The sequence below is a fragment of the Argentina silus genome, assembly GCF_951799395.1.
Source record: "Argentina silus genome assembly, chromosome: 1".
Classification (NCBI taxonomy): domain Eukaryota; kingdom Metazoa; phylum Chordata; class Actinopteri; order Argentiniformes; family Argentinidae; genus Argentina; species Argentina silus.
Window position 1 is genome coordinate 21,198,837 of NC_139655.1, and position 22,564 is coordinate 21,221,400.

Genomic DNA, 22,564 nt, shown 5'->3' on the forward strand with positions numbered 1-22,564 from the left:
AGAGAGGTCAAAGCTTGGTGGTGACTTTACCCTCTCCTTCATATGGACCAGGGAGGCTTTGTCCACAAACGTGAACATGTAGATGACAAAGCGTTTGTAGCAGGAGGGGTTAGGAGGCCCGGAGGCCCCGTCCATAGTTATAAACCTTGTTTGGCATCTTTCATCCACCTGAGGAGACAACAAAGGAGGTACCATAAGTCCTCTGGTTTGACTCAAGAACATGTTAGCCTACTGAGCTCAAGATTGAGTCTTAGCTCTCTAAGTCAACTCAAATCTTCAGGTCTATGGCCAGGTCATTAAATCAATAATGATAAGAATGTTTTTTTTTCTAAGATACCCTAACCCATGAACAAGCAGAATGTTTTGCTGGGTTTACCCCTGGACCAGGAGACTCCACTGGGGCAGGCTGAAGGGGCTGGGGGTTGAGGTGGCCCTGCAGGGTGAGCATCAGGCTGGGGTCTGTCCTGTCTCAACTTTTTCTCTCTTTCCCGCCTTCTAACTCACAGGTGGCAACACGTGTCTCGGCATGTCTTGCATACATTTCTGCTTGGATGTCAGCCCACCACCTCAAGCTCAACCTTGACAAGACTGAGCTGCTCTTCCTCCCAGGGAAAGCCTGCCCTCTCCAAGACTTCTCCATCACAGTAGAGAACTCTACTGTGACCTCCTCCCAAACAGCCAAGAACCTTGGGTTGATCCTTGACAACCACTTATCCTGTGTGGCGAACATCACAGTGACAGCACGCTCCTGTAGATTCTTCCTCTGCAACATCAGAAGGATACGTCCATTCCTCACCAGAGAAGCAGCACAACTTTTGGTCCAAACACTAATCTCTCGCCTTGACTACTGTAACGCACTCTTGGCCGGACTCCCCGTCTCCGCCATCAGGCCTCTGCAGCTCATCCAGAACGCTGCCGCTCGTCTGGTGTTCAATCTCCCCCTCCAGCAACCTCCACTGGCTCCCGGTAGCAGCTCACATCAGATTCAAGACCCTGGTGCTCGCCTACCGGGCGGCAAAGGGAACAGCCCCTCCCTACTTGCAAGCAATGGTTAGCCCCCAAACCCCTGCACGATCACTCCGCTCTTCCACCTCGGCTGCCCGCCTGGCACTGCCACCTCTACGTGGATGCAGTGCCCACGCCACTCAGTCACAGCTTTTCACTGTCCTGGCGGCCCGCTGGTGGAATGAGCTTCCCACTACTGTCAGGACTGCAGAGTCACTACCGATCTTCCGCTGTAGATTGAAAACCCATCTCTTCAGGCTACGTCTTAACAGTCCCTCCTAAAGACCTCTTCACCCCCACTACCCCCCCTGTACTAACCCTAACCCCATACCCTAGAGACCTCTCACCCCCACTACCCCCCTGTACAAGTTCTCTCCTGTTAATAACGATAAAAAAAAAAAAAGGCTTCTGGCATTACAACTGCCAATGGCCCCTGGTGTGAGCATTGATTACTTTGTCTTATGATGACTGTTGGATAGATGATTCACTTACTTAAACAAATGTATTTGTTGTAAGTCGCTTTGGATAAAGGCGTCTGCTAAATGCCATAAATGTAATTATGAATCAACAGCAACTCATAATAATAGATCACATTTATAAAGCACTTTACTTCAATGATGCATGACCGTTATTTGTGCCAGAACATTCCTCAAACATCAACTTTAGTGCAAGACTCACCCATATCTGTGTGCCACAGGTACTGACATGGAACTGGTAGATGGCGAAGGCAGATGTGCTGTCTACAGGCCTGCAAAAGGCATCACCTCCCCCCCAGCAGACCGATAGAGGAGAGGGCCAAGTGAGGTTCTGTGATGTCTCTGGCCACCACAACCACAAACTGTGTAACGTGATGTGTCAGCCTACCTCTCACAATGAAGAAACTGATTTTAGATGTATCCCATTGTTTTGGGTTAGGTGAAATTTGAATTCATCAAATAACTCATAAAAAAAAGTCCAAGTATCCTATGCATGGATAACAGTTAACCATCAGATCACAATTCCTAAAGTATTACCTGCATTCCCATAAAAGCACTGCTGCCCATCAAAGCAACAGTTGATGGATTCACAGTTAGTCTGATTGATATTTGAGCTGCCACCTCGTAACATTTCACTGTTGTTGAGTAAATGTTGCCACAATTTCAAGGACCAACAAGAGGCAAAAGCTAAGCTGATACTGTCTATTGTGCCTTAATGGCCCCATGGTATAACCAGACTAAAAGCTGAGAGGAGTGCCACTCACTGCAAAAAATATGGTAATTAATATTGATTGTTGGTTGGCCAATCAGATTTGTTTAAGTTAATTTACCCCTTTTTAATTGACCAACACAAATTGTGCAGTTGATTGATGCATCATGTAGCCTCGATGGCTAGTGCACAAACTAGAAGACTAAATTCAGTAGCCTACTGTATATATTTTTTTGCCATGGGAAAAATATTCTGTTCTTTTGAAAGACAATCTGACTAGATTTGGTTGATGTGTTTCTCCTGAGATGATAGAAAATCAGCAATGGACCATATTCAACGTTTACAAGATTACACTGGATAAAACTTCATCCTTTCAATATTGGAATTCTGCCTGTAGTGTTGTTTTTTGAAATGCCTAATTGTGTCTACATGCTTTACATTATTTTGAATTGATATGGAGATCTCAAGGAGGCATAAAGCAGAACGAGCATAGAAACACTGAACCACATTAGGATTGGAGGAACCATTATCAAAAGAGATACAGAGATCAACAGAAGAATCTTCACTGTTTACTACTGAGAATGCATTTCAGTAAAATCTTTACTGGGCTCCATTTCAAGTCGTTGGGAACAATGGAAAACTTATTACTTCACTTCAGGTTTCCACTAGTCTGTTCCCAACGTTGCTCCATGGAAGGAATAGAAATGGACCCAGGGTTGTCTCTGTCTGCCACTCTGAGAGAACAAGAAAACCCAAGTGGTTATCTCATGGCACAGTCAATTAAGCCATAGGCCTCCATAAGAAAACAATGCTTTACTGATCAGCAATCATCATACCACTCCAGGCATCCATCGTTTCACTCCTTACAGCTCTCCTGCTGTTCCCATGGTGATCAGCAGGCTTAGCAGTGTAACCAATATGACCAGGGCCATGACCATTCACACAGCTGTCACAGACCTGGTCATTGCCATCCACTGACTTCCACCTGTTAGTCAAATAAAGGACCAGGGTCAATGACATCCTCTAGATTAGATTACAATAGATAGATATAAACTATAAACCAGGAGAATCAATCTAAAGTGGTCAATCTAAAGTGTGACCTAATTAAAGTGCAAAGTAGGATAATGCAGAGGAGAGTAAAGCCCACCTTCCATCAATGAAAGAACAAGCCTTTTTCACAGGGTCCTTCTCTGCAGTGGGCACTGCCTCCAGGTAACATGTGATATAGAACTAGAGGACAGGGCAATGGATCAGATAAAATGACCATATTACCAACAATACAACTAAAAATAAATTGTGAAAGTGAACTTTTCTCTTATCCTACAATTGAATACAAAATAGGACGAAACAAAACACATCTAGAATAGATAAGGATCTCTATGTTGCTGACTGAGTGTCTGTTGTCCTGGTGGAAGAGGAAGGGTTCTAGATTAAACTGAAGGACTTCGTCCTGAACTCTCGGCAGAAAACGGGAGCGGGAACCAGTCAGCTTAGCATCTGTAAAACACCTGAGGGAGGGAAATCAAACAGAAAATAAAAATAGAAGGAGTCAGATAATCTTTATTCAAAAGTTTGCATGAAATGTTATTACAATCAATTGGAGGTCACACTACAAACATGGATAGTGGAGTAGCATATAGGCTATGAGACCAGGATACAGAGGATTTGGATAACAGCGTGATGGTATTCCTTATTTTCGCTCTCTCTTCCCATCCATTGTCACAATTATAGAGAGTTATACTCACCCCTGGTTCTCTATGAAAGCATATCTGGGGTCAGAGTCCACATCTGGGGCCAGGGTGGCCACACAGGTGTCCACATACAGATGGAGAGGAAGGTGATCGGCTACATCTACAGAGGCCTCCATATTTACCATGTCACCCAGGAAGTAAACAGAGGAGGAACGTTCATGACGCCAATCACCTGGGATGAGAGATTCAGAAACACCAACAGGTCTATGTGGTGTAGAACATCATTTCAATAACATAGTGTCTTATGCATGTCTACTCGCTTTCTAGCCCAACTTCAATCACCTACTGGTCATGAACCTGAGTGAGAAGTCCAGGGTGAGGTCTGCGGACTGGGTGGTGATTAAGGGGATCCAGGTGGGCTTCAGGGCACTGCTACTCACTCCATACCTCCTGTGGAAGAGCAACAGAATCTGGCAACCTTAACACAATTTGGCAACCAAGGAATCTCAATCTGGCAACCCTGCTCCCCAAGAGCTCTACTATAGATAATGCACCACTTTTATGGAATCAATGATCATTGCCATAATGATCATGGCCTTGATCAAATGGCTTAGTGTCTCCTAGCTGACACAAAGACTAGTAAAATAGGTAACTTCTTAAGAGAATGGTTGCCCTATTACCCTTTGCTGTTAATAATAATACTGATAATTAGAAGATAAGAAGATAATTAGGCACCATGATGCCCAAGCAAGCCCACCTTCCATAGTAGCAGTGGATTGGAATGTCAGTGGCCTCCATTCGAGAGATGCCACCAGGTGACGGTGGGGGAGAGAACAGGAGCAGGTTACTGTATATCACAGCATCTTCTGTTAACTGCCAGGAGAAGAGACAAAGACATACAAGCATTCTCATAGACTACCACAGAGTGGCACTATAGCACAATTTTACAGAGTTGTATCCAAATAAATGCAATATTCTATTCTGCTATGTTGCTATGATAAAAAACAACCCATTACCATTTAGAATTTGCTCATGGAAAGTGCAAGGATGTTTATCATTGTCAAGTGATAGAGAAACAATCTAAAATAATTGTTAAGAGAGTGACTAACCATGAATTTGGTCCCACATTCAGTCAGTGGAGCTCTGATGGTATATTCTGCAATTCCAGACATTTTAGCATTACAGGAATCTTCCAAAGTAGTGTTTGATCCTAGCTTCAGGTATTTCGGATCCACAAGCATACTAGATTCAAAGAGATCGGCTCTGATCACAACTTCGATAGCATCCTCATGACACTTCACTGACACTGCTTTGACTGGATGCTTTCCAACAGATGGTTTTCCAGTAGGGTCATAGTGAGCATTGAGGTCATTTGTTTGATGAGTGGGTGGTTCATATGTATGATCTATTGGGTTGCCAACTAGGGCTGCTAAGTCAGAGAACGACACAAAGATCGGTTTGGACTGATAGGTGTAGCACTCAATAACCCCTGATAATAGTGATAGGTACAAGCTAAGCAATTGTGCAATATATTCCATGATGGTGTTGATAACTTCTACCACTGTCAGTGACTCCTGAGTTTGACAAAGGGAAAGGTGTCCAATCAAGAATTAGGACCAATAAGATTCATGGTGTCACAAACTCACCTGGGGCTCATTTTACTTAATTAATAGGGTACACTCCCACAGAACCCAGGAAGGAGCACAAAGACATTTGAACAAAGACATGTACAGATTTAGGAGAGTAAGATATTCTGGAAGTTTTAACCAATATACTGTACATACACCCCAGTAACAGTACTCGTCATTAAAAGTGAATGATCTATCCCACATGTTATGCCTCCATTAAAAGCCTGTGGAAGGCAAAGGAAGATTCAGACAAACAACAAAACTCACTGTGTCATAACAAAATGTTTATTCAACATTGAAAACTGTACATAATTCTTTTTGAAAACATGAAGAGAGCAATTAAAATGTATCATACATCAAGGAGCATAAAAAAGATTTGCACAATACAAGCATTGTATAAACTGTATGCACACAACATACTGCGGTCAACAGCCTACACAATAGTCAGTAACACTGATATGTATTTCACATTTTCCCTCAGAAAATTCAAAGAGCCTTCTCACTAAAGTAGAATGTCAACCCACATATTGACAAGGCATATTCATGGTGACATTAGAGGTGTGTGTGATAAATATTGTCAACCATGGCACATTTAGCATATTGGGCATGGTTGCATTGTGTTGATTTGTTGAGTTGAGTGTGTTCTGGAAGACTTGACTGGCACAGTGGAATAGATTTCAGTGGGGTAGGACAGAGGGTGAGAGTTCATGGAGAGAGATAGTGGTCCTCTGTGGCTCAGTTGGTAGAGCATGGCGCTAACCACGATTAGGTTGTGGGTTTGATTCACGCTGGGACCATATATACTGAAAAATGTATGCACTCAATAAGTCGCTTTGGAGGAAAGTGTCAGCTAAATGGCAAATATTATATATAGCGAGTGTTCAGTTGCTATGTAGAGTATTATAGCTGTACATTGTAACTGTACTCCACTCCAAAGGTCTCTTTACTGAAGAGGGGGAATGTAAATCAGTTTGGTCAGGGAGACTGACAGTTAGTCATTCAAAGTTCTCCAGCGTCGTGCGTCTTCCCTTCTCCCTCTCCTTGGCTTGGTGCCTCCGCCTCAGATCCCTTTGTCCCCATGTCCGCCTTCCACACCTCCTTTAGACATTCTGAGGGAGAAAGAGAATAAACACCGGGTCAGTAATCAACTCTCAGTGGACACATGTACACTGCACTGTGTGTGGGTGTCTGTGTAGGTTTGAATGCCAGTTTAAATTGTGAGTGTGTATTTATATGTCTCTCACCCTGTTCTGAGCTGTTCAGGACGTGGGTCTCACACAGGAATCGCTCTAGCCTCTCCTCCTGATGGTGGAAGTACCAGTCCTCCACCACCTCCTCATACAGCTCCAGCATCGTCTCACACTGCAACAACCAACAACATCTAACATCAAGCACGTACATGTGTGCATACACACACTAAAAATAGATACTTTATTGGGTTTATGTACCTGTTTCTTCATATCAGACACCTCCACAGAGGGCTCATCCCACAGTTCATAGGGCAGACCCAGCTCCACCTTCACCCCCTTGTTCACCAGGTTCTTCAGAGTTGCCATGGTCTGACTGGTGCCCTGCAACACAGACACGTCTTATTGTCTAAACCTCTTAGAGAAAGTTATTCCTTAGAGGCAAATATGCCCTTATTGGAACAAAATGTCTTTAGAGCTGCTACACATTACCCATTGGGAAGATCTAAGGTAATCTAAGAAGAAACATGACTCGAGGTAAGCAGAGGTATAAGCACCTTGGCATATCGTAGACTACCAGGTCGCTCCGCGTGGACGCTGTACTGCAGGATCCCCTCACAGATGTTATCCACTGCCTCCGTCAGACGTGTTTCCCTACAGACATTTTTACAAAAGTCTTTGACCTGAAGCATCACCCCCCAGTATACAGTATCAGTGGTCAGTCAGTCATCCACCCTGATCCTGACAAGAGGTCACTTACGAGGTGTTGTATTTTATCTTGCGCCTGCGTTTTCCTGTGTCCAGCACTTCCCCCAGCTCTAGGACCTCCTTCGAGCGGGCTGTATTTTCCAGGGCTGCCTGCAGCTCCACGGTCAGGAACTTACACACTGAGGGAGTTCAAACACACACAACAACACATGCCACTCAAAATCAGAGAACTTGACCATAACTCATCAATCAACGTGGTGTGGAGAACACATAATTGAACTGCAAAGAAAGGGAGACACAGACACACAGACACAGACACAGACACAGACACAGACACACACACACACACACACACACACACACACACACACACACACACACACACACACACACACACACACACACACACACGTTCGTGTCATGCATGCAACGTTTCAAGACTTCAAGACACCCGCAGACAGACAGAGAGACACAAATATAAACAATAGTTGCCCAAATAGCAAGGCAATCCCATTACATGACAGATAAATCTCGTACCTTCGCATTTATTTGGCAGCCTCTCGTCCTGGTCTGCGAAAGCGAAGCTGCAGAAACAAAGGAAACTCACCAGGAAAACCTCCATGACAACTCTTTCCCCACTTTTCGCCAACTTGTGCACTAACTAAACGATTACAACAGCCACATCGACATTTTTGGAAAACTGCATGTCAATGGAAACACGCATGCGCATTGGGGTTGTCGATGCTTCCCAAAAGGGAGCAGAAGGAGATCGTGGTGAATCGATTAAGGACATCTAATCGATAGAAGTAACATCAATAATTTCCAGTTAAAGTAAGCTACAGTATATTCAGAAATATACATAGGCATAGCCATTGTCCGTTGAATAAATATAAATGTGTCAATAAGCTTTATCATCATTCTCACTCACTCATCTGTAGTTTTCTTTTATTTTTTATTTGTATTTGAATTTTCACTTTTGGGACTTTTTAAATTGGTGACGGTGAGATGGGGCTCAATGGTTTGGGCCCTTGACCTATTATTTGTTTGTCAGTACCGCCCTGTTATGATTTAGAGCTACTATTTATACAACAGATGATATGATTAATGATGGCACATGGGTATCCCAGTCCCTATCATACTGGTGGCATACATTCTTTTTGACAGTATGATATGAGAGAGGAACAGAGTTCAGGTAGAGTGAAGGTATTTTGGAATTAATAGATTGATAAGCAAAGGTGGGGCTTATAAAAAATAAATGACAGAGGTACAGTAGTGAATTGTGTCTTGCTGATTGTACTGTGCAAACATATTTCACCTAATGCTTCCATGCCCTCCAACTCGGACTCTGTCCTAAAATGGATGTCTGACCTTGACACAAAATTACCTGGATAATCAAGAAGCATAATTTGTGGGAGACATAAGTCTTGTCTCTTACTAGCATATCATCAGAAAACTATTTTGATATTGTGTGTTAGGTTACTGGCCTATGGTTATATTCAGGTAATATAACCTTGTCCCTCAATAATATAATGTTGTCCTGCAATAGGTATTACAATGTAATAATCGTTAGATCTTTAGTTTTGTGTTTTGTTGTGAAGGGGTTAAGGCAGGGGAGGTGGGGAGGAGGGGTTCTGGGGACTCAGGTGTCAGGGGACACGCGCTTAATGACAACACTGAGAGGGAGAGAGGTGGAAAGAAGCAAAGACCAAAAAGAGGGAGGGGACGAGAGGTAAAGTGTGAATGAAGGCAGTAAGGGCTTGTATGAGAGGTAAAAAAAAAAGTGAGAGAGGGAAGGAGAGAGAGAGAGAGCGAGACAAGGGTCTTGGCCAGATAGAAAGAGCAACTTCAGCCAGTTGCTGGGAGGAGAGAGTTCAGGGAGAGGACAGCACACTATGCACAGCCACTGAAGAGAGGAGCAGACCCAGCAGTAAGAGAGACGTCCAGTAACACACACACACACACGCACACACGCACACACGCACACATGCACACACACACACACACACACACACACACACACTCACACACATATACACTGAGCGAGTGACTCCTGTATGTGTGCTTTGTGTCTCCTTGCATGGATTACTCAAACTTGATGCTTTCAAGTGCTGAATTTGATGTGGAAACACACATCTTTGGTTGGTTTGTGTCTGCTTCCCCTGTGTAGTTCTGGGATATTGGGCTTTCAAACATGTAGGATAGAGGACAAATTGTGTTCCTTAATGGCTGAAACATTAGCATGTCTGAAGAAATCGTGTGGTTTTGCCCAGTGTGAGGCTACAGTAGTGTTGCTAATTGTGTGTTAAGTCACAGAGCATGGCGGAAGTCCATCTATTATCTGTCTGGAGGATAGGGTTACAGCTGCACACAGCCTACACAGGTCTATTGATGTTACTCTGGCCAGTCATGGTTACGTACACACTAATGCACACACACACATGCAGCACATCATACTGTATGGAGTCACATGGGAAAGGCACATGCGGTCACACACCAGATGCTGTTACGTATGAAACACACTTAGACACTTTAAAAAGTCATAAGAGACATCACTCATGTCAGGACAACACACATAGCGGTCAGAGAAAGATACACACTCACACACACATGCAGGCACAGAATATTAAAGCTATAGAAAATGACAACAGACAAGCACATATATTAAAAGGTGTAATTACAAATATTTAATAACTGAAAAAAGTGCATCTGTATGTTTTTAACTGAACCTTCGTTTGAACCAGAAGATGAAGAAAACGGCATCTTTTCCAGAAGATCAAGACTTGACCAGAAGGGGGCTGCCACTATAAAACATTGGAATAGGGGGTATATAATTCATTAGAGAACTTACAGCTGGTCAGCGTGCCAAGAGTGGTTGCCTGAGAGACAGAGAATACAGACAGGAACAACAGAAGAGATACAGTATACCTGTTGCTCCACACCGTCTCTCTCTAATACATCCTATGGAGGCTATGGATGTCACCTCTAAGAGGATTTCCTGACAACAAGCTATCAAAAGAGACTTCCTCATTAACTGGACCAAGCAGATGGAACTGCATTGATGACTAAAAGGGGCCTTTTTGACGGGACGTACCTGAGTTCCAGGAAATCTCTCCTGCTGGGAAACGAAGCGTAGAAGCGACAAGTCATCTAGAACAGGTACCTGCTTTGTTCTATACTATTTGTTCCATTGGGGAATGTGTTTCTATGTTTACATGCTCAGAGCATGGCATCAGAACATGATGACAGAAGTTATTTACATTGTCTTAAACTTTGTCTTGCACTTGTACTAGATATTATTGTATGATGAGAACTACAGTAAGATCATTATTTACTGAATAACTTTCCTTCACATAGTTTTTAAATTAAATGCAAGCAAATATAATGCATTTTCATATTGATTTATTTTAATTATTTGGTCTTATAGCTCTTATAGACAGAAATGTATTCGGCCCTGCAGAATATCAGATTTATTCTGCTTTTGACGTGTAACTTGCTATCGATATGTCATCTTTAGGAACTGTTGATGTGTAAAAGTGAGATTGTTCTGTCCTAACATTAGCCAGTATGGCACCTGCACACCCAAGCACATGCGTGTGTTTGTGTATATTTTGTACCCTGCACTGCTAGAAATCTTCATGGCACACACAGCAGCTCCTGGCATACAAGCTGACACAGAATCGTACAGGCTCACATACACTGACGCAGATACTCTGCTCACTGGCCTCAGGACCCCTTGGCAGAAGCTTGCTCTAATGACTAAAATGGTGGCCTCACCTCATACTGTACCCCCTCCTCCTGATGCTCCCTGACCCCCAGCTCCCTCAGTTAATGAGGGATCTGTTAACCCTCTCCAGTCCAGCACAATAAACCCCTCCCTCATCTTCCTTTCTATAATACTGGGGACCCTAGATTTCACTGAGAAAAAATGTGACCCATTATTGACATTAGACCCTTCATTTTATTCTAGAAATTGTGACATATGAAGATGTAATTTGTTCATACCAATAGATAATATCATATCTATATTTGTGAAATGAATTGACTCTCCCCTCTCATTCCCCCTCATCTCTCTCCTGTTGTTCCTTGTTTCCTCTCTCCTCCTCTCTTGTTTCCCTATGGGTTCCTCAGTATGCCAAGGAGAGTGAGTGCATTTCAGGGGCAGAGCTACCACAAGCTGAAGCAGGCATGTCTGAGGCGTGGCATGCTCTTCCAGGACCCCTTCTTCCCCGCCTCCGCCCAGTCACTCTTCTACAAACGAGCCCCCCCTCCAGGACTCACATGGAAGAGACCCAGGGTGAGAGGAATGGGGGGATGGGGGGGAGAGATGGACGTGAGATGAGACACAAGATTGACATGAGGGTAACAGCTGGACTGACAGCAGGAGAGAGACAGAGAAGCAGTAGAGGGATAAACAGACCATGGATGGATAGAAATGGATAGAGCTGACTTTGTCATCAAATCAATCCATCACTTGCTCTCTGTCTACACACACACACACACACACACACACACACACACACACACACACTCACACACACACACACACACACACACACACACACACACACACACACACACACACACACACACACATGCCCTTTTCTCAGTGTGAGGGGCACCCAGCTCTGCCAGTCTAATTCCAGTCGTCCACTCAGCAAGTTATATTCCAGTTCTGTTTAATTAAAGCCCTTTCTAATGTGGAGAGGCGTCAGGGCAGTGTAATCCTACCCTGCAGAGAGTGTGTATGGCGCGTGTTGCAGATTTGGACTGGGATATATAAAAGCAACACCTGACTTAAATAGCATATGTTTACGATGGAGCGTGGGGAGTCAAGGCAATGCTGAGTGTAGCATTTATTGTGCATTAGCTATTAGTTGTATTTTCAAGCTCACTGCTTACTGCACTATGAAATTACTACAAAGGGTTAATGGTATTGTGTTCCTAATGATCTGCTCAGGTATTTCAAGCATGCATCCCCAGGAGTCGAATGATAGGATGACATCTGTCACCTCTCTCTGCACACAGACACGCACACACACACACACACACACACACACACACACACACACACACACACACACACACACACACAACCACACATACACACAGGAGTATTTGGACACTAACCCTAACCCTAACTTCCCCTCTACAGCTATCATAACCGTTACAAAAACCTGTCAACTTCATATTTTATATTGCACTAAATATAAACATGATGTCATCTAAGGTTCATAACTTTTCTAAAGTTACATTTGTACATGTTATGACCTGGGCATGTGTGTGTGTGTGTGTGTGTTTGTGTGTGTGTGTGTGTGTGTGTGAGTGTGTGTGTGTGTGTGTGTGTGTGTGTGTGTGTGTGTGTGTGTGTGTGTGTGTGTGTGTGTGTGTGTGTGCACGTGTGTGTGTATGAGTGATCTCTTGGCTCTGCTGTTACCTGATACTGTCAAAACTAAGATCAACAACTCCAAGTGGACAGGATCTGTCTCTTCTACACTGCCCAGACATTAAAGTGAAAGGAACACTGTCCGAATCCACCCCTGAGGCTTGACAAATGTGCCGGCATGTCAAGCAAAACTAATTACTGTCATAGTTTACTTCATGTTGCACCCTATTTGTTATGTAATGTTTATTCCAAAACATGTTACAGTATATAACTCTCTATGTGATGTCTCTCTTCTCTCTCTCTCTCTCTCTCTCTCTCTCTCTCTATCTCTCTCTATCTCTCTCCCTTCTCTCTCAGGAGGTGTGTAAGGACCCTCGGCTCTTTGTGGACGGGATCAGCACGCGGGACTTGCACCAGGGCAGTCTGGGTAACTGTTGGATGGTGGCAGCTACGTCTTGTCTGGCTTCAGAGCCATCGCTATGGAAGAAGGTGAGGGGCAAAGGGGAAAGGGAAAACTCTAGGTCACCTCACTACTCTATGTCCTGGTAATTGATGCCATTTTACAGAACAGTTGATATTGCACAAATTTTCACTGCTTTACTTTTGGACAAAACAAACAGATTCAGTGAAACACCCCACCCTCTCAAACCCCTCAAACCATCAGGTGATTCCTGACCATGTAGAGCAGGAGTGGAATCCGAAGCGTCCGCATCTCTACGCTGGAATCTTCCACTTCCGCTTCTGGCGGCTGGGCCACTGGACAGACGTGGTGGTGGACGACCGTCTGCCGGTCAGCGAGGACGGAGCGCTGCTGTTCTGCCGTTCAGCCACTCCCCGAGAGTTCTGGAGCGCACTGCTGGAGAAGGCCTATGCCAAGTGAAAATTTATACAGACCTCTGATCTTTATGTGTTGGATACAGTAAGGTTACAGTATCTTTGTTTTCAGCCATCCAACCTTGTTAGATCTGTGATTAACTCAATGAAGGAAACTACGTGGTACGTCAAACAATTCAATTAATCCAATTGGTCTTTGACGACTATTACTGTACCCCCCCCCCCCCCCCCCAGGTTGAATGGCTGCTATGAAGCTCTGGAGGGGGGCAACACGGCAGAGGCCCTCATAGACTTCACAGGTGGGGTGTCAGAGCCCCTCAGTCTGGACAGGGAGGCGCTGACACAGCACTCTGACCAGAGGAGGGTGCTGTTCCAGACACTGGCCAAGGCCCACGGGCGTAGCGCTCTTATCACCTGCTCCATACGGGTCAGTACAGGATCATCAGATTGGTTCCATCTCTAAAGGTCTGTCAGTGTTGATGTACTTGCACACTACAGAGCATGGTAGCCCTTGAGGTCTTACACTCCTGCCCAGTATGGTATGATAAAGAGTAATGGGGAGTTAGTGAATGGTTTGGGATCAGGCCAGAGAGCTTTTATGATGGTTCTCAAGGTCACCTCTTCATACTGTACTGTAGTGGGTTAGAAGGGACAGGTGGCTGTGTGGAGCATATCCAGCAATAACAATGACATTGTATAAATATTGTGTGTGCATCTCTCTCTATCTCTCTCTCCCTCCCTCCCTCTGTCTCTGTGTCAGCCTGCGGAGGGAGAGACAGTGGAGTCAGTGCTAGACTGCGGGCTGGTGCGGGGCCATGCCTATGGTATCACTGCGGTGAGGAAGGTGCGTGTGGGGGAGAAGCTGGGCCTGAATGGGACGTCCCGCCTCTACATGGTGCGCATGAGGAACCCTTGGGGTACCGCAGACTGGACGGGGGCCTGGAGTCAGGGGTGAGGGGTGAATGTGCTGTCTGTTCAACAACTGTTAAACAGGCCATGATTATTGTGTTCTACATCCACTTGTTGGTTGTGTTAAGTTGTGGTCAAGACCAAAGTCTGGATTGTGGTTAGACAGCCTTTGTGGTGGTACATTAGAATGGCTTAGGTGTGTCTCACAGCACATAAAGGTTTGGAAACCGCTGACAATAGAGCTCTGTTGTGCCCCCTGCAGTACTCAGCAGTGGCAGAATGTGGGCCGTGGAGACAGGGAGAAGATGGGCCTCATAGTCAGAGATGTTGGAGAGTTCTGGTTAGTCAACACAAAGCACCACATACTGTACAAACACAGTATGCTCAAAAAATCTTGTATTATTGGGAATGTCTCCTTTGTACCTCTTTGTGTTCCCTGTGTACTGTTTTTGTGTGAGTGAATGTGGATTGTACTGTATGTGAGCCTGTGTGTTGTGGTTTATGTGTGTACACAAGAAAACCAGTTTGGTGGGCCTAAGAAGAAGGCCTAATGGACATGTCCATCTGTACGCTACTATGATATTCTATGTTCATGTTGCACACATACTTCCCTTCAGGATAGAATTTGAGGACTTCTGCCGCTACTTCACTGACGTAGTGGTGTGTCGTCTGGTGGAGCAGGCCCTGCTGTGGCCCAGCACCCACTGGAGAGAGGTACGCTGCTCTGGGGAGTGGGCTCCAGCCCCCAACACCCCCTGGGCCTCCCCATCCACCCATCTCCCCAGCCGCAAGGCACCGAACCTGGGGAAGAACACTGCCAAGCCTGGGGGCACCCACCTGCGAGGGGATCGCAAGGAGGAGAGACTGGGAGAGAGACAGAGGGACAGAGATAGAGGAGGAGGGAGGGACAAAGCTATTCCCGTGAAGGAAAGGGAGAAGAAGACAAAGAGGAAGGAGGAGGAAGTGAACACAGGAAGAGAGGGAGAAGCAGATGGAGAATGGGATAAACAGATGGATAAGAGGAGTAGATGTGGAGGCTGTATAAATCACAGAGATACTTTTCTACACAACCCCCAGGTGAGTCTATTAACACAACACATAGGTGAATGCCCATAACTACTGGCCAATGGCACTGCCTTAGATATTGCTTGAACTTGGTTTGGCATAAAGAATATATCCTTCTCCTCTCTCTAAAGTCAATAATGCACATATTCACTGTGAAATTTGAAACTTATTCATCCGGAGACCAGAGGTTTGTTATTCTTCCATTCAAAGTCAGTGGGGGAAAAGGAGAACAATTGTAAGTGTGTCTATCAAGAACACAATAAGCAACAACCATGCTTTTGGAGTGAGTGTAAAGACATGGTTGTTGCTTATTCTGTTCTTGATAGACACGCCAACAATTGTTATCCTTTTCCCCCCACTGACTTTGAGTGGAAGAATGGCAAACCTCTGGTCTCCGGATGAATATTTTGGAAATTCTCATCTCAGCTAGTTAGTAGCATCACCTTTCTCTTTTTCTTTGAGGCAGCAGCTGGCCATGGCCTACCGATTGTTTGTAAATGTTATATCATTTGATAGTGTTGACCAAATACTGAGTAAAGATAGCAACATGAGAGAGCTGTCAAACCCAGTTCCGCATTTGTGATGTTTTTTTTAAGTCCTTCCAAATAGTAGTTATTTTTTTCTCCAAAATAAGAGTACTGCCCTATAAATGGTTTAAATACTAATCATGCTGAATTGTACCATTCAGACAACATAAGGTACTCATTGGACTATAGAGACATTTTATAGAGTTATTATATATTTTATTTTATATATTTATTTTATATACATTATTACAGTATTAGACAATTATCATGATATGTTAATTTATAAATTTTCTAAATGTTTTAAATTATTACAAAAGTGTACCCAGAGAGCCTTGGAGAACCGGTCTGCTATTGCTGTTGTCCAATGAGGTCTTGCTATACCAGAAATTAATCAATAAGTGGAGGGTCTCAGTTTCAACTATATTTGATGAGGGTAGTCATGGTAGTAACTGTAGGATAGAGGCATAGATAGATAAGGTACATTGATTAAGAGTAATTACACCCATAATTACACACATCCGGTCTAATAACTAGCAAATACAATTTCCCAACTGTGCAACCACTATGCAGTAACTAACAGTTGCAAATAATATTGCATTATTTCACATCAGGGTTAGTTTTCGAAGTGCATTTATAAAGCATTAATAACTAGCTCCTGATTGCAAGCTCCCTATTTGGCCCATAACTGTTTGTAAATGGTTTATAATTGAATAATAAACTGATTATAAGTGATTTATTAGCTAATTATAAACCATTTATAAACCCTTTACAACTGTGACCTTAATGTAAAGTGTTACCGATCTCTCTCTCTCTCTCTTAGTTCATGTTTGAGGTGCAGGGAGAGGGGGATGAAGTGCTGATCTGCCTGCAGCAGGAAGACAGGAGGATACGAAGGAAAGATGGAGGAGGAGAGAATCTGCCCATTGGTTTTGAGGTGCTCAGGGTGAGTTATAGAGATGGAGCGCCTTGTCTATGGGACTGAGGGCCACAGTACTGGTGTTTGAAAATCTACTCCTTTATCCATTGAATTGGTAAGACAGTCAAGAAATGTTGTTATTGAATGTTAGTCGAGTAAGCAGTATGAATGAATGATGAGTTTGTTTGTGTACTATATGGATGTATACTGACAATGTGTGTATGCATAGACGCACTGAATGTGTACGGACTGCACAGTTTTTGTGTGTGTAATGTGCACTGTATGTGCACCTGTGTGTGTTTATTGCATATGTGTGTTTGTGTGTTACACTGTGTGCGTTATATGTGTGTGTGTGTGTGTGTGTGTGTGTGTGTGTGTGTGTGTGTGTGTACTGTACCATGTACCCACCCAGGTGGAGATGAACCGCTGCAGCCGTGTACAGTGTGTGGTGGAACAGGCGGCCAGCTCTGTGTACATGGACTCCCGTAGTGTGGCCCTGCGTGTGACCCTGGGCCCAGGCCGCTACGCCCTGCTGCCCACCACCTTCCAGCCAGGCGCCACTGGACACTTCCTCCTACGCCTCTTCTCTCATTCCCATGTCAGACTCAGGTGACGACAGTGTGTGTGTGTGTGTGTGTGTGTGTGTGTGTGTGTGTAAGAGAGAGAGTTTCCCTTTGAATGTGTCATGTGAGAACCATGTATTACATAATAGTAGGCCAACTAATTTTCCCACTTCATATTGTACTTTTTCCTACTTTTCCAATTTATTCACTTGTGCCACTCTCTCTCTACCATCATCATCATCATCTGTCTTTCTTTCTCTTTTTCTCTCAGGGAGTTGAAGGACGAGTTACCTGCTCCCTCTGCACTGCAGTGTTGTCTGCCCCAGCACAGTGTAGTGACCACCGTCCACCTGCGCAGAGCCTCCGGACTCAGCCAACCCAAACAGACAGGTACAATTACATCATTACAACGTCTATCATCACTTTGTTAATTATCATTATAGCTATATAACCAAGCGCCACAACATCAGCTGATTGGTATGACTTGCATATCTGGCTATACCTGTAGTTGCAGCGCTGATAACTCTCTCATACTGTGTCTGTCTGTTCTATAGCACCAGATGTGTATGCCATCATCCGATGCGAGGAGGACACCATAAGGACCCGTGTGTTCAAGGAGGATGGAAACCCAGAGTTCAACTTGAGGGCCATTTTCTATAGGAGATACCCTGACGCACACATCTGCATTGAGGTTAGAAACACACACATCTGGGTTATTGGGTTGCTACAATGCTTTGGGTGACGAGCAAGACAAGAACGAAGAAGTCATCGATTTGTGTGTGTGTGTGTGTGTGTGTGTGTGTGTGTGTGTGTGTGTGTGTGTGTGAAGTTGTGGAGTAGTGGTCTGCTGTTGGACTCTTTCCTTGGAGGGGCTCGCCTCCAGACCAGTGATTGTGAGAGAGGGCGGAGCCGTGTGATTGACCTGCAGGGCAGCCAATCGCATTCAGGATCCCGAGGTTGCATTTATGTGGAAACTTCCTCCAGTGAGTGCCTGACAGACTTGTGATTGACAGCTGTTTCTGGTCCCTTCCACTATGAGCAGCCATGGCAACTACTGATGAAGACAGACCTTACCTCATTTAATTATTGGACAATTAGGATGCCAAGAAGAGTAGGCTACATCATTGGTAACAGAGAATCACAGTTCCATTTTATTGTGAACCACAATGCATGCCCTAGTATTACATTTCTGCTGGTCAGGTCATGTAAGGGCATCAGCATTATGTATTGGAGCTTTGCTTTCCCAATTTAAACTGTCATTTGGTTCTGAATGATACACCTGCTGCCAAGGTTATCTAGAGCTGTCTGTGTTTATGTTTCTCTTTTTGAAATGTGTATTTGTCTTTGGAAAACATTTTAAGATTAAAATGTGTTTTCTTTCACAGTAAATGATAATCCTAAGTGTTTATTTCACATACTCTGATTACATATAGTTTGACCGAAAATGATGATGCTAATATAATTGATAAAAAATGGTTTCTTGTTCCTTGATTGCTCTTTTCAACACATCCGACACAGCACGCATACATGAAAGCGGTTTCCGTCAGTCTTACTGTGAGGTGTGGCCAGTGAGGTGTGGTAATGTGTATGTAGGTACAGCAGTTGCGTGATAGTGCACTGAAACAGCTTTTTGAACATCCAAGGTAAGTAGAAAACATCGAAGTCTATCAAGATCTATACTCATTCTGTGAGTGAAACCTGAATAATGCACAAATATGTTTCTTATTGTAAGTCTTTTGTGACCAGGTATCTATTTAGGAGCATGCATTACACTCTTAGAACCCTTTTGGGTTCCATTTAACCCTCTATAGAAAGGGTTCAACACAGAATCCAAAAGGGTTCAACATGGAACCCAAATGGGTTCTTGAAAGGGTGCTCCTATAGGGACAAATGAAGAACCCTATTTTGGTACTAACTAGAACTTTTCTTTTTAATAGGGTCGAGAAGTATGTTCTTTTGAACAAGGTGTGCGTGTCGGGTCTGTCTTAAGGGCAATAGCAGGAGGTAGAGTGGGAGGTTCAAACTAATGGTTGTAATTTATTATCAACATTAAGTAAATAAAGTAAAACAAATAAAACAATTAATAGAATCAATCAAAGAAAACACTTTAACTGGACTGCTGCTAACCCTGAGGGTACTAGGCTCCACAGCCACCCCATGATGGATGCAAAAGCTAAGCTCCTGCACACACATTAACATAGGTATTGAAAGGCCATGCCCAATGGTAACACCTGTTGTCAAATAACTTAGGCATAAGTCTAATTAACCAAACTTACAGAATATAGAATACAACTTAAAGGGCTTAAGCAGCACAGAAGAATAGAGTAGTAATCACATCCATAATAATATATCTTCAATTTAAATAGATATATTATAAATATACTTATACATTGATCAAAACAAGCATTGTGATTGGTTGAGAAGCATTCCAGCCTTTCCTATATCAGCATGGCTACCTTGTCACTTACACTTCAGAATATTGTGGCTTTTTTAAAACATGTTTTTCAATAATGAAAATGTTGCTAGACCAATGGAGGATTCTGACAGTAATGGATCATACATGGTTGTTTTTGTCATCCTTATGCTGCTATACTCCTCACAAACTGAACTGGCTATTCTATAGTGTCTACTGATTAAAATGATATACAACATGACTTCTCAGATGATGTTGAGAAATATGACAAGAAATCTGCCCTGTGCATTTCACTCTATGGGAAATCCCATAGGAATGATTTTCCCATATATAAATACGATTTTAGTCGTTCATTGGGCTTACTGCACCAATAATTCATTCAGTTATGGCCATTTAAAAAGGGAGTGGTATTAACCCCATAGCAATGCTTGGCTGCCAAGACATTACTCTTTACGCTGCCAAGATTACTACTCTATTCTTCTGTGCTGCTTAAGCCCTTTAAGTTGTATTCTATATTCTGTAAGTTTGGTTAATTAGACTTATGCCTAAGATGGGGGCATCTGTAGATGTGATGGTCCCATATCCAATGTCATATTTTAGGTCCCTCTCTATCCAAATAAGGTTTTATACTCTCATCATTAAGACACTACTAAAATTGGATTTATATCTATCCACTGGACAAAAATCATTCCTATGGGATTTCCCATATGAGTGAAATGTACAGGGCAGATTTCTTGTCATATTTTTTAACACTAACATCATATGAGGAGTCATGTTGCATATCATTTTAATCAGTAGATACTGGAGAACAGGTATATGTTTATTTTCTTATATTTTCGTATATTTTTTAATGTATATTTTATAGTTGTTTACATGTAAAATATTGAAACTAGGGATGAAATAACAGCAGAGAATGTTGTGAATGTTAAGAATAGAGAATCATGTCACCTGTATATTCAATTTGTATCTGTGTAGCAATATAACATTGACTAGCTATAGTATGTCCCTGATAACAAGGGCTACCCTCTGTTACGATAACGCCACAGGACCATGATATCTTTGTCATGGCTCTCTATCTCCCTCTGCAGGTCTGTCTCTGTCATTATCAGTCAGAATGGCGGAGAGAAGGGACTTTCTTCAACGCATACGTAACCCTAAACCAACTGTGCCAACGCTAGGTGTGATATGACCCTATAAGCATAACCTGAGCAAAGTTTATTACAATAGAGTGTTCAGTACCATCAGATCAAATATTAGACATGACAAACTAACACAGTAAAGAGTTCTGATCTTAATATAGAGGTAGTTCAGGTGAAAAAAAAAAAAACTAAATATATTCTGAATTTAGATGCATGGATTCATTAAAATAATGTAGCTATGATGTAAAGATTACCTCTGTCCTCTCTCCTCTCAGTGTTATCCAAAATACTTATGTGTGTCCTACCCATCGCTAAGATTGCCATAGGTAAGAAGCTGAATAAAAACATCTCTGTAATAGACCCTGTTGGAATTTAGTTTCATAGTAATTAAGAAAGATACAAATGTTAAAATTGTAATCGCTACATTGACATGACCTGCCCATAACCCTAACCTATACTTTAGAGAAGTTCAAAATGACATGGCAAAGATTCTTAAGCATTGCAAGCATATGTTTTGAAATAAGTGCCTTGTAATACACTCTTCAACCCTCTCCTGTTTTTAACTTCTCTCCCCATATGCTGTATGTGTACTGTAGGTGTGGTGTATCTGAACGACTGTCCTCGGCAGCATTACATCCCCATCTACCTGGTGGTGATGGGGGTCTTTGGTCTGGCCCTGTCCCTGCTCTCCTGTCTGCCCTGTGCCCAGGAGCCTGAGGAAGGGACCCAACACAACCCTTTCAGCAGAATATGCACCGTCTGGAACACCCTTGCCTCCCTTTTTCTCTTCTGCTGGTTCATCAGCGGTGAGAGTCTAAGAGAGAGAGAGAGAGAGAGAGAGAGAGAGAGAGAGAGAGAGAGAGAGAGAGAGAGAGAGATATGCACACACAATACGTATACAATGTTCATACACTATACAGTAGATCAGTGGGTAAAGACAGCTGCTTCATGTTTATTTTGCACCAAATTCCCCACTGTCTTCTGCAGGTAATGTGTGGATCTACTCCATATATCAGCCCAACTATAACCAGACAATGACAGAGGATCCATACTGTAACAAGACCCTGTACCTGTTTGCCTTCTGGACCACCACGCTGCTCTATGTAGTCCTGGGTCTGCTGCTGCTGGGGGACTGCTGTGTCCTCACCTGTCTCTGCATGTGTGGGAAGAGTGACCCTGATGACCATAGGGGTGTCTGAAAGAGTGAGGAATGGAGGAAAGGAAAGGGTGTACTGTAAATATCTCCATGAAATCACACAATTATACAGTATATCTCATTACTGATCATATAAATCACTTTTTAGGTCTAAACTATGCATATCAGTAAAGTTGTTCTCTTCAGTTTTGTATGTGGTTCAACATTGACTATTTATACATGATTAAATTTATTTTATGAGATCAATTCTAACTG

The 22,564-nt window shown here is 43.3% G+C and overlaps 4 protein-coding genes across 4 annotated transcripts; 2 read left to right on the plus strand and 2 right to left on the minus strand.

Annotated features, from left to right (window-relative positions):
* Positions 1 to 2,839: 2,839 nt before the first annotated feature.
* LOC310809813 (zona pellucida sperm-binding protein 3-like) lies at positions 2,840 to 5,419 on the minus strand (the record flags this gene model as incomplete). The annotated part of the gene is made up of 7 exons (XM_083677306.1): positions 2,840 to 2,924; positions 3,338 to 3,420; positions 3,581 to 3,698; positions 3,936 to 4,113; positions 4,228 to 4,331; positions 4,639 to 4,754; positions 5,303 to 5,419. 7 exons carry the CDS (start codon positions 5,417 to 5,419, stop codon positions 2,840 to 2,842), a joined length of 801 nt encoding a protein of 266 aa, XP_083533432.1.
* A 404-nt stretch (positions 5,420 to 5,823) lies between these two features.
* Positions 5,824 to 8,130, minus strand: cnpy4 (canopy FGF signaling regulator 4). The gene is made up of 6 exons (XM_083697301.1): positions 7,942 to 8,130; positions 7,457 to 7,583; positions 7,254 to 7,350; positions 6,958 to 7,080; positions 6,754 to 6,871; positions 5,824 to 6,618 (listed from the first exon to the last, which is right to left on the minus strand). The coding sequence occupies exons 1-6, from the start codon at positions 8,024 to 8,026 to the stop codon at positions 6,509 to 6,511; spliced, it is 660 nt and encodes a 219-aa protein (XP_083553427.1). The 5' UTR covers positions 8,027 to 8,130; the 3' UTR covers positions 5,824 to 6,508.
* A 3,403-nt stretch (positions 8,131 to 11,533) lies between these two features.
* On the plus strand, positions 11,534 to 18,607 carry LOC310824964 (calpain-5; the record flags this gene model as incomplete). Its single annotated transcript, XM_083697337.1, has 12 exons — positions 11,534 to 11,698; positions 13,145 to 13,276; positions 13,452 to 13,663; positions 13,856 to 14,048; positions 14,382 to 14,572; positions 14,793 to 14,870; positions 15,148 to 15,607; positions 16,943 to 17,065; positions 17,451 to 17,647; positions 17,873 to 17,991; positions 18,156 to 18,292; positions 18,431 to 18,607. The coding sequence occupies 12 exons, from the start codon at positions 11,534 to 11,536 to the stop codon at positions 18,605 to 18,607; spliced, it is 2,184 nt and encodes a 727-aa protein (XP_083553463.1).
* Positions 18,608 to 19,062: 455 nt separating this feature from the next.
* Positions 19,063 to 22,564, plus strand: LOC310803786 (transmembrane protein 272-like). Its single transcript, XM_083668671.1, has 5 exons — positions 19,063 to 19,244; positions 21,103 to 21,192; positions 21,429 to 21,479; positions 21,750 to 21,959; positions 22,141 to 22,564. The coding sequence occupies exons 2-5, from the start codon at positions 21,129 to 21,131 to the stop codon at positions 22,350 to 22,352; spliced, it is 537 nt and encodes a 178-aa protein (XP_083524797.1). The 5' UTR covers positions 19,063 to 19,244; positions 21,103 to 21,128; the 3' UTR covers positions 22,353 to 22,564.

What these genes read in the sequence shown, in the direction of transcription:
- cnpy4 (XM_083697301.1), bottom strand. Translation starts at nt 8,026, where the DNA reads ATGGAGGTTTTCCTGGTGAGTTTCCTTTGTTTCTGCAGCTTCGCTTTC. An exon ending in GCTGCCAAATAAATGCGAAG is followed by an intron (nt 7,584 to 7,941) that starts GTACGAGATTTA and finishes GAACTCCCTCAG; the next exon opens with TGTGTAAGTTCCTGACCGTG. An exon ending in GTAGTCTACGATATGCCAAG is followed by an intron (nt 7,081 to 7,253) that starts GTGCTTATACCT and finishes TCTGTGTTGCAG; the next exon opens with GGCACCAGTCAGACCATGGC.
- LOC310803786 (XM_083668671.1), top strand. Translation starts at nt 21,129, where the DNA reads ATGGCGGAGAGAAGGGACTTTCTTCAACGCATACGTAACCCTAAACCA. An exon ending in ACCAACTGTGCCAACGCTAG is followed by an intron (nt 21,193 to 21,428) that starts GTGTGATATGAC and finishes CTCTCCTCTCAG; the next exon opens with TGTTATCCAAAATACTTATG. An exon ending in CTTCTGCTGGTTCATCAGCG is followed by an intron (nt 21,960 to 22,140) that starts GTGAGAGTCTAA and finishes TGTCTTCTGCAG; the next exon opens with GTAATGTGTGGATCTACTCC.